General features: G+C 44.7%; 1 protein-coding gene across 1 annotated transcript in view; it reads right to left on the bottom strand.

Annotated features, from left to right (window-relative positions):
- Alk (ALK receptor tyrosine kinase) overlaps window positions 1-14,138 on the bottom strand; it is a 678,240-nt gene that overhangs the window by 82,224 nt on the left and 581,878 nt on the right. Inside the window, exon 9 of the mRNA XM_047523055.1 lies at window positions 12,559-12,728. Coding sequence (XP_047379011.1) covers window positions 12,559-12,728 — 170 coding nt within the window. The remainder of the gene's footprint in view (window positions 1-12,558; window positions 12,729-14,138) is intronic.

Genomic DNA, 14,138 nt, shown 5'->3' with positions numbered 1-14,138 from the left:
AAGGAAGCAGAGTCCCATGACTAGAAGGGACTTCCCCTTCCTCTGGGGAGCAACCTGGTCAAGGAGGAGGCAGAGCGAGTTCCTGCAAGTGTTCTTCCTGCTTGCTCACTGATCTGTGCTAAGAACGTGGCAGGTGAGCTCCTCTTTCCTTAGAAATGGAGATTTCGCTCCTTGTCCCTTCATAGTTCAGACCTGTCCAGCTCTTTCTGTTTCTCCAAAGTAGATACTTCTGATTGCATGGGTTGTTGTTGCTTTTCCCTTTTCTTTTTGCCAGAGGGATTTGGAGCTTGTTGCTAAAACAGACTTGGCTAGAGATCTTGGTTGGAGCCTGGCTTTGCATAAACAATGCATCCACTCTGACTCATTCAGCTTTACAGAGAGGCCTGTTGAAAACTGGCCCAGGGGGATTCTGGGAGGTAGCCATTTGGGCAGTGGGCCAGGTTTTGAGGGGCAGCTTTGGAATTGGGTGCCTCACAGACTCATCAAGCAGGTCTTTGCCTAGGAAATGTGGATGCTGCTCACGCACAGTTCGGAAAGACACCATCTCATTCAGGCAACAGACTGTTAATGGACAGTGAATATAAGGCCTTATTTGCCACCCATTCAGCCTTAGGGACTGACAAACCTAATTAAGTTCACTTAATGGTTTTAAGTAGCTGACAGAAAGGTGCATGTCTGAATGCAGACGGAAGGTATAGCAATGCTTTGGAGAGGGCAGGAAAGAATGTCTGGACAGGGTTAAAAGCGTGCAATGGATGTACGCAGGGTCTCAGATTCCTCCGTTGGCCACTTAGTGGCCTTGGAAGGAGGGAGTGTTCTGCATCCCTTTTCGCAGCTGGGGCTCATCTGGGATCTGGCTGCTTAGGATAGAACTGGCAGATACTGCTGAGAAAAACCACTTTCTCCAATTTCTCACTGCGCCGTTGATTTGCTTGGCTAAAATCTTCTAAAATGGACTGTCACGAGGCTCAGGGTGCAGTATGCATTTCTATTAGAATAACGTATGTGATGAAAAAGCCCTGCCACCCTCATCTTATTATCTGCATAATTGGCTTCAGTTATTGGCTCAAGAGGAGGGGCTGAAGGACAGCCCTGAATTCCTGGGATCAGTCTTGCTTAGGTTCAATGTGGCCAAAGCAGAACAAGTGGGTCCTGACTATGAGTCTTTGGGTCCTGCCTAGTAAAGTGGGCCAGGTCATGTTACAGGCAGACTCAGGAGTTGGGAACATTCCCCATCCTACTCTGTCCCTCTCTCAGAAGTAATTTACTACTTCCTGACTTGGTTTCCCCTCTGGGTATAACACCAAGAACAGTGAGGAAAAGTCAATACATAGACCTTCCAGGGCTGCCAAGGGCCATGGAGATATTTCACAATGAGTCTGTTTTCATAAGGGAAGTCCTTCTGGAAATAAGAGAGAAAATGAATTTTCAGTTAGGCTAAGCAGGCATGGAGAATCACCCAGACACATCCACATTCTCGGCTGAGGCTTCAAAGCATTAGCTCTCTTTGCTCACTTTTGCAGGCTGACTCCAAATGGTCCCAGTTCCTTCACGTGCCCTGATATGTCATCAATTGGAAAAGCCTCCACAAGGAAGGTCCAGACTACAGAGTAGGTGAAAGCCCATTTCTAGCAAGTCCCCCCTCTGGCCTTTCATTCTCTCAATCTGTGCCATGTCAATGCACTCTTGTGGGGACCCCAAGCTTTAAGGGGCAAGGCAAGAAGAAGGAGACCTAGCCAACAGTGCAGGTGTCTATGAACAAAAATATCTGACCTACAGGCTGGACTGTGCCAAGTCCCTGGGGTGTGAGCAGATAGAAGGAGAGGGAGGGAGATTGCAGGGAGAAGAAGGAGGAAGAAGAAAGCAGGGGCAGGGAATGGAGAGATATAGAGGAAGCATCAATTAATCTGGTAGGTTACATACATGTTGTTACATAGCAGAGGCAAGATGAGATCTCAGGCCTCTCCCTTCCCAGGCCATTTTCTGCCATCCTTTGCAGAACTTGTTTAATATCATCTAGTCTCAAATACAGTCTACACTGTTAGTGAAGAAAAAGAAGCTACTTGGGACAACCAGGGCTGTGGAGGACTGTCTAGACCTAGAAATCTCCGCATCCATTCTTCTTAGAGACTGGGCTGTCTAATTCTCATTTCTCAGGGTACACAGACCTTTCCTACACTTGCTTCCTCTATGCCTCTGTCTCTGTGTTGGCTTGTGGCTTGGAGGGCTGACATGGTACCAGGGATGGTGTCCCTAACAGGGCGAAGGCCTACAAAAATGGTGGTGGCTAGATTTCTACTCCTTTGACAAAAACATCTTTTTGAGTAGTCTTCTTTTTTAGTCTTCTGCTTGGTGGGTGAGGAGAGAGGAGAGAGAATACTGGGCTGAATGCTTGGTGGACCTGTGTGACCTGGGCAAGTCACTGTATGGGTGCCATCTTGGTTTTAAAAAACCTGTGTAACATGGTATTTCCACAGTGGAAGACTTGATTCAGCGTGGGATTCTACTTCATTGTTCCCATTTCATATTGTTTTTATTAGAAACCTCTGCTTCCTCAGGCAGTGTTACAAATTACATATATTCTTCTTTGTCTTGGAGCAAAGGTTATTTGAACCCCTGTCATGAGTGAGACCCTTGTGGTTGAAGGTAGGAACATAGGGATACGTAAGTCATGGACCTTGCCTGCAAGGATTTCCATCAGACATACAACTCATACCATCCACTTACTGGGGGAATTCTGAAATTCCTTTTAGTCCTTTTAGTTCTGCTCCCTACAAGATTAGAATCTCCACAAAGTTCTATGCAATGTTTTCCACAATGAATCTGGGTAGTGAGAGAGAAGAAGTCAAGAAGAACTTTGAAGTACAGAATATCTAAGAGACTGGCAGAGCTGTGGACAAAAGTGTCACTTGGGAGTGTGTATGCTGGTTGGGGCCATGCTGAAGGTGTGGGTGAGATGCCAATCAGGCAGATTGAAATCTTGGTATAGGACTCAGGTGGAAATGAAGATGTGTGAATCATCTATATGGAAGTGAGAGTGGGAGTTGTGTCAATGAGGCTCTGGGGGACAGCACATGTAGAATTGAATTCTGCTTTGCTTCAAATACAAGATCAATTATACCCTAAATTCCAGACTTCATGCCTAGTGGGAGACAGGACTGAGAACACAGAGCTACATTTTTCAGAGGCATTTAGAATTATGAAAAACATATGCATCTGTTGATTTGTAACCAAGCTATGGACATTACCAGGAAAATTTTGAGCAGATCTGAACACCCGTTATTCTAAAGGGGTTCACTTAGTGCCATTTTGAACGACTGCCTCTTAAACCAGGCTCATGGGTCTGATCTGTCTCACTGCTTTGCACTCTTGATTGTGGAAACTTAGCAATCAAAAGCAACAGCTTGTCCCAAACGCCACAGTAAATCAGTGTTAGAAATAGGATTTAAAGCTCAGAATTGCTAATCTACTCCTTGCTCCAATGATCTGGGATATTTTCTGAGAAAGAAACAGGGCCAGATCCTTCTAGAGTTATGAATGCTTGATTTGTACATATCAATGCCTGGTTGCACATTGCATGCTGAGCCACTGGTCACATCTCTTCCCTTCTTCTCAGACAGCTGAACCAAGGCTGTCCTGAACCAATAGGGCTACCTGGAAGGCAGCAGATTGAGGGGTTTCTTCTCTGACTTCTTCTTCTGAGTTTCTTTTGAGCACCACTTTGAGGATCCAATTATTTCACACTTAATCTCTTATAAGTCCAATTATTTCACATTTAGTCTCTTGTAAGTCTCCAATGGCCTCCAGGCTTTAGTTACCCCACTTCCAGTCCATCTCTGGGTTTAATGGCTCTCCATTAGCCACAGTCCAAAGTCCAACACACCCAATACCCATCCATTATCCTCCAAGGAGACCACCTGGGATTCTCTGATGCAATCCAGTTGACTGTTCTTGAATTTATAGAAAACATTCCTGTCTCTAAGCCTCTGCTTGCCCTGATGGCCTTTCTGGAATGCCCTTGTCCCTTTCCCCTTTCCCTAATACCTGAATTTTTCTTGAGGACTGACTTATTAGTTCATTCCCACATGAGGATTCTCTGGACTGCTCTGGTATTGGGAGGTCACTGTACCATCTAAACACCAGCCATGCTCTGTAGGACCCTGCACAGTGCCGGTGTGTGGCTGTTTGCCTCTTAATGGATGTGCCTGTGCTCTCAGCAGCCTTCAGGTTCAGTGACATAGCAGGAGGCTGGTTACACACCCATTTCTATCCTCATGCCTAATGGGGGGCTTTGTATATTTTTGCCAAGAATGTGACAGCCTATGACACTTCTCCACATACTTCTTGCTTCCCAGTCTTGCCCTCAAGAGACTTGTCATTTCATGCCAGTGACTTCCAAATGTGGTTGCATACCAAACCAAATGTGATCTACTGAATCAGAATCTCTGTGTATGGGACCCAGATCTCTGGTGGTAGGGGGAGGAAGAGAGTTTTCCAGATGACCAAATGTTCAGTCAAGTTTGTGAACCATTGCCCTATGCTGTTTTGCTAGTTTTAAGATTCTTCAAAAGTACTTTTTTCCTGTTTATTTTTTGTTTTTAGAAAAGAAAAATTCAGTGAGAAAAATTCTGGGGTGATTTCTGCCAGAAAATAAGATTTTTGCCGCATCATAAAATTTGGGAATGAAACATTCATACCTCAGAATAGATCCTGGAATTGATTTCAGCCTTGAATTATGAGGCTTTGTGGAGAAGAAGCTTGATCAATGCTCAGAGTTGCTAAATGAGGAAGCAGTATTCTCAAGTAATACTGATAGATGCCCACAGATGGGAGCTGTATTCCTTGGCTTATTCCATGACACAACATCTCATTTTTTTTTTTTTTTTTTTAAATCTAACCCACTTCTCTGGGCACACAGTTAGACTACATTCCCCAGCAGCCTTTGCGTATGTGCGGCCATGTGCTTGAGTTCTAACCAACAGAAAGTGAACAGAAGTGATGGCTTATCAAAATCTTCCTATGACAGACCCCCATGTTCTTTTCCACTGGTTGTCTGAATGCAAAGGATTCCAAGGCTGGAGAAAGCACAGGGTAGAAGGAGCTTGGGGCCCTGAATGACTAGGTGGAAGGTCACTCATCAACCAGCACACTCATTTTTGATTTTATAAGAGCAAGAAATGTATTTCATTTATTTATAGTTCTGAGGATTAGACATTTCCTGTAATGTCAGGTAGTGTTACCCCAACTAATAGTGCATGTAGAGCAAGCCTAAGTATTCAGGCGTTCTCACCTGGCATGGATGGGATGATGACTAAACTTCTTGTGGGGCTGTGGTGATGGGTACACTTTACCCTTGGTGGCTGCGGGACCCTACAGTACCCTTCCCTCACAGCTGCAGTTTTCTCCTCATTGAACATTTGTTACTACTCTAGGAGAGGGGCACCCTAGTGAGATAGGTAGGGTGCATTTAAGGAGACTGGTCTAGTGCTCTGGGATATGAATACAATTTTCTTGCACAAGGGTGCTGTTTGCACAGGCTTCAGGATCACTATCAGGTTTCTGTCATGCTACAGAGGCCTCCATACTTGTCTGGTTCTCAGCTTTTTACCTGTGTCCTGACCACATGCCCACACCCCTAGAGGGATGAACTATCTGGTGGCTCAGTTCTCCCAAGGCTGTGCCTGGCCTGCTCCTACAGACCAGAGGCATTGTCTGGATCCTGCCTGATTGGCTGAATCCTGCAGATGTTTGCTGACCTTATGGTTGACAGCTTCCTGACAGAACCTCCAGGCAGCTCAGGTCAGGTTCCATACTCAGTTCCCCCTCATCAATTGAGATGAGATGACACCTGCTGCCTATTGTGGTAGAGAAAGAGATATTTTGATCATGATGGCAAGGCTTTGAGAGAGAATGGGATTTTGAACTAGAAAGTAATGCCTTGAATCCTGAACCTTCTGCTTGCTAATTGTGTGTCTCTGGACAGTTATTTAACTACTCTGAGCCACAGTTTCTGAGCCATGGTAATTGTTCTCTCCTTATGTTGGTATGGGCATATCTAGTGGAGGAGGACTCTGCACAGCAACTACCAGGGTTCCTGTTGGGAAGTGAGGCATCCCAATGACTGTGAATTACTGGCCTGTGCCGTTCCGTTTCCCTGGGCCCCCACGTCCAGCTCTCATGCCGTGCAGCAGTCTTGTTTTCCTGCCAGCTGCCGTGTTAAATGGTGTACCTTGAGAGCTGGGGCTGCGCTACTTGTCTAGGCAAGTCCATCATGTGGCACCAGATGCATAATGCCTGGATAATTAGGAAGGATGGTTCCATTTCATGCTGGAGAATCTTCACAGGATGCGGACTGGTGAAGGGGAAGGTGGTGGAAGCAGAACCTTTATGGAGGAGCCACCATGCCTAGTGACCTGTAGGACCTCTGGCAAGTCATTGAAACCCTCTGGGCTTTAGTCTCCTCATCTAAAAATGGAGGACATCTGCCCTGGCCGCCTGGTAGTGGGCCTGAATGGGCACCTCATGCTGTGAAGGAGTGAAGCACCCTAGGCAGAAGTGCATGGCCCCTGTGGGTGTGGAGAGTGAGGAGGCGCAGGAGCCACTCTGGCAGTCACAGCAGTCTGTCCTGCAGAGGGCAGCAGGCACTGGCTCATGGGGTTTGCAGTGGCCTGCCATCTGCTCCTCCCCACAGGCACGCCTCCTCCTGGGGAAGGACTAACTGGTGGAGGCAAAGAGCTATACTTGGAAACTTGAATAAGAGGAAAGAATGGATGCAGAGCCTGGCCTATGCTGCATTCTTCTAGGGATGGAGAGGGGCTCTATTCCCCACAGGGTGCCAACCTCCTGGTTAGATTTCCTGCATCAGTCCTTTCGGCAATGAAGTTTATTCTCAGCGACAGGGTGATGTGTTAAAAGTATAAGTACATGCATTTTATTTTTATGTCTTTGTTAGAGGTGGAACTTTACTACATTTGCAAACAGCAGAGGCCCATCAGAACCTGGGCTCCATTTGGGAGTGCATACATACATGTAGAAATGGGAAATGAAGGTGGTGGGTTATGGGGGATGCAAATGAAAAACAGACATAGCTAACTGGAAGTGAATAAGAGGTGTGGCCTAAAAAAAACCCAGAACCAAGCTATTTTGTCAATAATAAGAGCTGCTATTGACCCCTCCTTCTTCTATGAGCACTCTGCATCATTTCCTCAGGTGGTGCATAGCAAGCAACCTGGTCTAAGAAGGAAGGGAAAGTTATCTGACCTCATTAGCTCTCACATTCCTCATATAAAAAGGGGGATTAATTGTAGTATCTCTCCCAAGGGGCTGTTTTGAGGATGAAAGGTGATAATGCATGGTAAGTACTTGTTAGAAAGACAGGTACGCAGCAAGCGCTCAACAAATTTGAACCCTAATCATCATTTTAAACCATTCAAGGCTGTAAGAGGAAGCTGTGATGCAATTTATGGCAAATGGAAATTCAACACAGCTCTTCTAGAGGCATGTGTAGACCTGTAAACTGAAGTCTACCCAGACTCTGGATTTCCACTCACTGGAATCTACTACTTCTCTATCTAAGCAAGAATGAGTAATGAAAGTGTCCTTCTAATGTCTTTCTCTTCTCAGAAGGATGCTACACCAAGAAACATTGTTGTCAATAGTGCCCTGTATAAAACGGGGATTCTGTGGATGATAAACAAAAGTTGAATAGGAAATAAAAATCTTGGCTCTGTGGAGATTCTGGTCTAAAGGCATGAAGACATAACTCGTGGTTTAACTGATCTCATTTGAAAGATGCATTTCTGAAACACACCACTTATCGTTTAGGACAAAGGATGCAAAAGGAACAGGAATCTTAAATATCTCCAGAGGGAACGTTTTTTCTTGTTAGACTATGTATATGGAGTACAGCTAAAAGCCTTTCTAATGACAGTGCCGGGGAATAGAGCCTACCCAGGTGTGGTAAGTTATGTACTTTACATCTGACTGTACAAATTGCAATGATTTGTGGGACATGATTTGATCCATGGTATTTCCAAATCCATCTCATGATGAGTCGAACTTAGCAGCTTCTGCTCTGTAAGCACATGAAAGCTTAGGATGGTGGGGGAAATTGTATTTAGTTGAGTAAGATCTATGATAATAAAGAGGAAAACCAGGAGTGTGTCCCTGCAAGAGACTGACAATTTGAATTAAGGGGAGAGAACTTGCCTTTCTTCCACTTTGAGAACAAGTGAAATTAATTCCAGCACAAAGAAGGGTGACTGGAAGCGGGGCTAGGAGGATGCTGATGAAGTGGGAAGAAAATGAAGAAAATTATAGTAGTTAAATGAGGTGGATGTCAAGTAACAAGGTAACTTCCAGCCACACACCAAGCCCCTGTTTGAATTGGTGTTGTCCTTCAAAATTACCTTGAGAGCGTAGATCTGTATTCCAGGGGTGTTGTCACTGCTCAGAACAGCTTGAGCTCTGCTCCTGGAGATTTTTCTTGTTACTCTTTTTGTAGAGTTCCTATAATTTCATAATGATGATGGACTATTGTGTTACTTCTATCACTCTGCATGTTTGTAAATAGAAGGAATATCATTCTATGGATCAATGTCCCCTGTTGCCAGCCTCTTTGCATCTCCCCTTTATAGGCCTTCATAGGATGACTGCCTGATGGAAAAGAGCTAACTACAGCTCTTCTGTCTCAAGTGCCCAGTTCTAGCTGTCTACTCACAAGGACCAGGGCACATGATTAGGATCAAAGTCTTTCTTATAAAGTGATTCCGACAGAACAATGACCAGAGATAAAGAAAGCACAGGTACCAGGCAAGTCCCTAAAGAGGATTCCTTGTCACCAGAGTAACAAATGCTGTTTGGGTTCATCTGACAGGACACAGGTATTGCTTTGATATACAGAATTCTTTGCAATACTATTATTACAAAGTGATTTTGTCTCTTTTGTGAGACAAAGGTTGAACAGAGAAGGAATGACAGATTCTACCAAGTGAAATTCTCAGTTCATTCAGTTGGAATTTGGAAGTACACATAACTTCTCTTAATACATTATTCTGCCAACAGAGATTTCATGGGCATACTACATGTTAGGCATGGTACCAGGTTCAGGAAGCAGTGATATATAGAACAGACATGATACCAGCTCTGTGGGTCTGTATATTTGGATATGTAAAAAAACAGCAGAGAATGACAAGTTAGTGGAGGGATATCTCCAGAGCCATGAGAAGTTATTGTAAGTTAATATATAGTCCAGGGGTCTTGGGAGATTTTTTTAAAGTGGAAGAAGAGTGGTACTTAGGAATATGGAAGATAAAGAAAGAATATTACAATTGAGAGAATGGCAGATGCAGAGGTCCAGAGGTAAGAATTTTTAGCACGGCACAAATGATTGGAAAGTTCTGTGTGGTTTCTGGGCAGAATGAGGGGGAGAGAATGCTGTCAGGAAGGGCTGGTGAAATTAAGATTGGACAAGTCACACATGGGCCTAAGTAAAGGTCTTATTAAAGAGTTTGAAAGGCACCTGAAAACCTGCAGGAAGTCAGGAAAATAATTAGATTTATGTTTAAAAAGATTATTCATGTAATGCCCAGGGGCTATGACTAGTGTCTAGAGCCCAGGACCCCTTTAGGGCTAACCTCTAAGCCCTGATAAATCTACTTTACAAAATGCAGTGTGTGGCTGGGGAACCTGGTAGCAGGGGTGTCTTGGGATAGTGGAGGGAATAAAGCTCCTGACACCTTTAAGATCAGGTATTGGGGAGCTGTCCACAGGCCAGTGCTGAATAGCGGAAGCAAGGAGGTGCCTGAGGGAGTTTCCCGGTTGAATCCAAGTGGAGCTTGGGGTTAATGCCCACCTTGGGGGTGAGAGGAGGGGGTTGACCTTTCTTTGCCTTTTATCCATTTCGTTCTCCTCTTTATTTATTTTATTTCTCCATTCTCTCCCTTTCCCCACTTTCATTTTGTGGCAATGCAGGCAGCATAGCCCATCTCCTGAAAGGAAGAGAGAAGAGTGTGCTTCTTCCTCCTGCTCTGTCAGGGACTTCTTATGAGGAATCAGCAGAACATTGATGACAACTGACTAATAAAAACCCCACTATTATCTTAGGTTTGTATTACTGGTTATTATTGTTAAATGGGCCATCCCAGACTTTTCTGAGTGCGTGTGTGGGGAGTATTGTCTTTTTTGTATTATAGTTGTTATTATCAGTTATTGCTGATTAGGTATTTAGTGCAGCCTAGGCAGTTCACCAAGTACTTTACTTTCTGAGACTCAAGAGAAGACTTATTATCTCTGTTTTACAGAACATGACTCAAATCAGAAGTTCAGTGTTTGTGATTTGTGCTTATTTGTTCAATACATTATTACTAAGGCCACAAACCCAAGGGACAAGGATAAAAGATGCAGAAAACAAAACTCATTGATACCTTCTATTCATGGATTCTTTGGACAATCATTATGTGGTCTCATAGCAATCCTGTGAAGTTTTTCTATTGTTATTCTCATTTTAAAGATGAGGATGCTGAGGTTCAGAGAGGTTAAATAATTGGATGAGGTCACACAACACGTATTGGCTCTGTCAGTTTTAAAACTTGGTACTATCTGATTCTAAAGTCTCTGCTCTGTCATCCTGTGTTTCTGTAGTTTTATGGGCCAGTCACAAGTGCAGTCTAGTTTGCTTTTAGCTTGCCTCCTCATTCTCCTGCAGTTCCATTTTCGTTGGGTCTCAACGCCTCCCATATCAACTCTAGCATGGAGGGGCTGCTTCTAACACATGTCAGTAGCATACAGGCTCACCATGAATGGAGGCACTCTGGTTTTCTGCAATTGCACACTTTTTTGGGTCACAAGGCATCATCAAACCAAGCTAGCCTTTGTCTGAATTTCTGCTGGACAGTTTGGTCTCAGTACCAATATTGAAGATGTCAATCTGGTGCACAGTCTTTACCAGGAGGAGGGAGGCTGAGAACAAAGTCTCTTTCACATGAAACTCTGGTGGATGGGAGTGAACACAGTCAACATCTTACTTTCTTTGAATTCCCTGGAGTGACTATGAAAGAGAGAGGTCTTGCTGGATCAACGAGAAAAAAAAATCCTTTGATTCTTCTGAATGAATTCTGCATCTCCCAGGAGGGAGGGCTCTGGGATCACCCTCTTATTCTTCATCCTGTGCATAGTCTCATGATTCCAAAGGACAAAAGAGGAGTCTGTGGTGGGTAGTGCTCAAACTTCCCCCTTCCTCCACTTTAATTAAATCCATTTTTCCTTGGGTTGCTGCCTTGGGATGTCCACAGGCTTTGATCTTTAACTCGAACAACTGAAGGAGTGGGTAACTGGTGCTCAGAGTAAGGAAGGTGCCTTCCTCCTGTGCCAGCAGAGCTCCAGTGATGAGCCCTTGAATCAGCAGACTCTGAGGTTGGGTGGAGAGTTGGAAACCTAGCTTCATCCTTACAAAGCTGTATGCTGACTGGCATCAGTCTCCACCTTGCCTTGAGCCCTTGACCCTCCTATATCAAAGGTGAAGCCATCAGATGATAATTTGATTATGTTTTAGGAGACTAGCGTGGAGGTTGCTCTGGACTGTGGGTTTGATGTTTGGCTTATGAAAGATCTTGTTTTTCCTTTTCCAGTCCATTTATTGGTTCCCTTTTTTAGAAATGACCTCTCCCTGCTCTTTGGTCAGGAAGAGGTCAGCACCAACCACTGAGTGTTCAGTATGACACAGCAGAGTGTCACATGCGTGCTACTGTGCCAGTCTGTCTACACATACTCTGCTTGCTCCAGACTGACTGCAGGTGGCAGAGCAGTGCCATCCTGGGGAGACAAGTGGCAGCTGAACTCTGTGGGTTACTGCTCCATTTCAGTGCCACGCAGAGTTAACAACCTTCTAGCCCAACCCTCTCCATTTAAAGGTGAGGAAACTAAGGTTCGAAATACTGAAGGTCACAGAGGCCATTAGTGATAGAATCCAAACAGGAAACAGGTCCCCTGTGTACAGATGAATTTGTTGTCATCTGTCTTCATCAACCTGCCTCAGGACCTGACTCCACAGAGCAGGGGACTCAGTCAGGCCTGGGTGCCAGTCCTGACTCTGATGCCTGGCACTTCATATCCCTGATTCTTTGTTTATCCCTTTGCAAAAGGACAGGAGTGGGGATGGATGATAAGGCCTGTCCTACTTCCTTAAAGCTTTTGTTGTTAATAAGGAGAAAAGAAAATGTCAAATGGGAAAGTAAAATAAAATGCACCAAGTAAGAAAAAAAATGCTAGATACACATAAAGACTAATTCTTATTTGGGAGGAATGTGAGTTGTTCAATTTATTTTCTTCCTACAGAGAGATACTGGAGGCAGTCGATCAGACCAGGTTAGAGATGTGGGAGATGAATGCCCATTCACACCCAAATGCCTTGGAGAATTCTGTGCTCCTGGTAACCTGCAGAAAGTGTGCATGCATGTGTATGTTTCTAAAAGGCATGGGGCCAGGGAGGGAAGACGCGGTGCCCTTCAGCACTGTGGCTGGTAGAGGGCAAGGGAGGGGATGGGTCGGGTAGAGGCCCACCTGTCGGACACGTCGAGGAGAGGCAACACTGTCCACCGCCACAGGCTCAAGCCCTCATTGGTGGCAACATGCCAGATCATCCTGCTTTGCTCCTTCCCAGTTTTGTTCTCTACTAGCATCAAGGACACGTTTCCCCTCAAGACTCCACGGATAAGCCAGGACATTCGGAGCTGTCAGGGAGAGAAGAGCCAGAAGATGAGGTGTTAACATGGAAAGGAAATCTTAGGTCCCCTTTTTGGACTGTCAATTAAAGTCCAAAGGATTTTCCTGGAAACTCAGCTGAGGTTGGCCCAGTGAGGACAGCAGGGCACCCACTGCCTGACCTTGTTCATTATCTCCCAAAGTGACTTTTGTTAAGTTCAAAAAGCTGAGCAGGGACAAGTTGTGAGCAGTTCTGGAGCTTTGTTCAGGTTGATAGTCCAGATTTTACAAGATTCTTTCTCTGAGATGGATCAGTGGAGTATTCAATGAACTTCCTAAAGAGTAGCCCCAAATTTTTGTCCATGGCCCCAATTCACTTTGTGATCTTAGGCAAATGATTTTTTGACTCAATTTCTTTGAGTGATTCAGGTAAAATAGATTTTTATTCCTTCCCCAAAGATTCTAATACTCTTATTTGAACAGCAGTACCACATTGTGTATTAGTTAACTGGAGATCCTGAGACTTGGTAGGTAAGGTTTGATAAAACCCTTTATGTCAAGTCTTTTAATGTGGTATTTTCCAGATGAGGATGCCCACTTTTCCAAAGGAAGAAGGGAACTTCATCCCAAGTCAAGAGAGAGTGGTTTTATGATACCTCAGGAATGATTTGATACTTTTTGCCTTCAATTTGGGGAGCAGAGTGAGTTAGTGTCTATCTGGACAACCTACAGTTTTCCTATCTAGAAAACCTAAATTCCCAGAGTTTACCAGGGCAAAGAAATCCATGAATGTTTCACAGTCTAGTGGGGAGCTAAGTGTACAAGTGGGCCTTGTGTGTCATTTTAGATCTTGTCTAAGAGGGTTACACAGACCATAGCAGAAAAACTGCGGGTACCTTGAGATGCCCCAGGGCAGAGGGAGGAGGAAGTGAGCACCTGTAACTGAGACACATATGTTCTAGTCATGGCAGGGAGAAAGGCAGATCCCCAAAGGAACCACAGAAGTGTTCCTGTGAGAAACAGTAAGCCTCAAACACTTGTCACATGCAGGGAACACCAATGCCAGATCACCACAAGAGTCCTCAGTCAAGTAAGAATTTTCTTGGTCTCTTTATTTCTCTTTTCTTATGCTTACAACCCTGAAGGGTCAGAGGTCAACAAGATGACAGAATAGAAAGAAAGGCTGAATAGGGAACCAGAAATGTCACTGAACACACCCTTCCCTGAGTACAGGCTGTCCCTTTGCAGCAAGACCATCAATGGTTGGGGCAGGGGAGGGAAAGAAGGCCTGATATTAGATTGGGCTGAAGTTCTGACTGACAGGGCATTTTGAAGAAACTTGAAAACAGTCTGCATCACCTTGGAGTGACCAGACAAAGTGGAGTCTGCCTGAGTTTTCACCCAGGACCCCATGAAGTACATGGAAGCTCAACAAAGGC

Source organism: Sciurus carolinensis, chromosome 13 (genome assembly GCF_902686445.1).
Source record: "Sciurus carolinensis chromosome 13, mSciCar1.2, whole genome shotgun sequence".
Taxonomy (NCBI): domain Eukaryota; kingdom Metazoa; phylum Chordata; class Mammalia; order Rodentia; family Sciuridae; genus Sciurus; species Sciurus carolinensis.
Note: the sequence above shows the minus strand (reverse complement) of the source record. Positions and strands in the feature narration are given on the sequence as shown.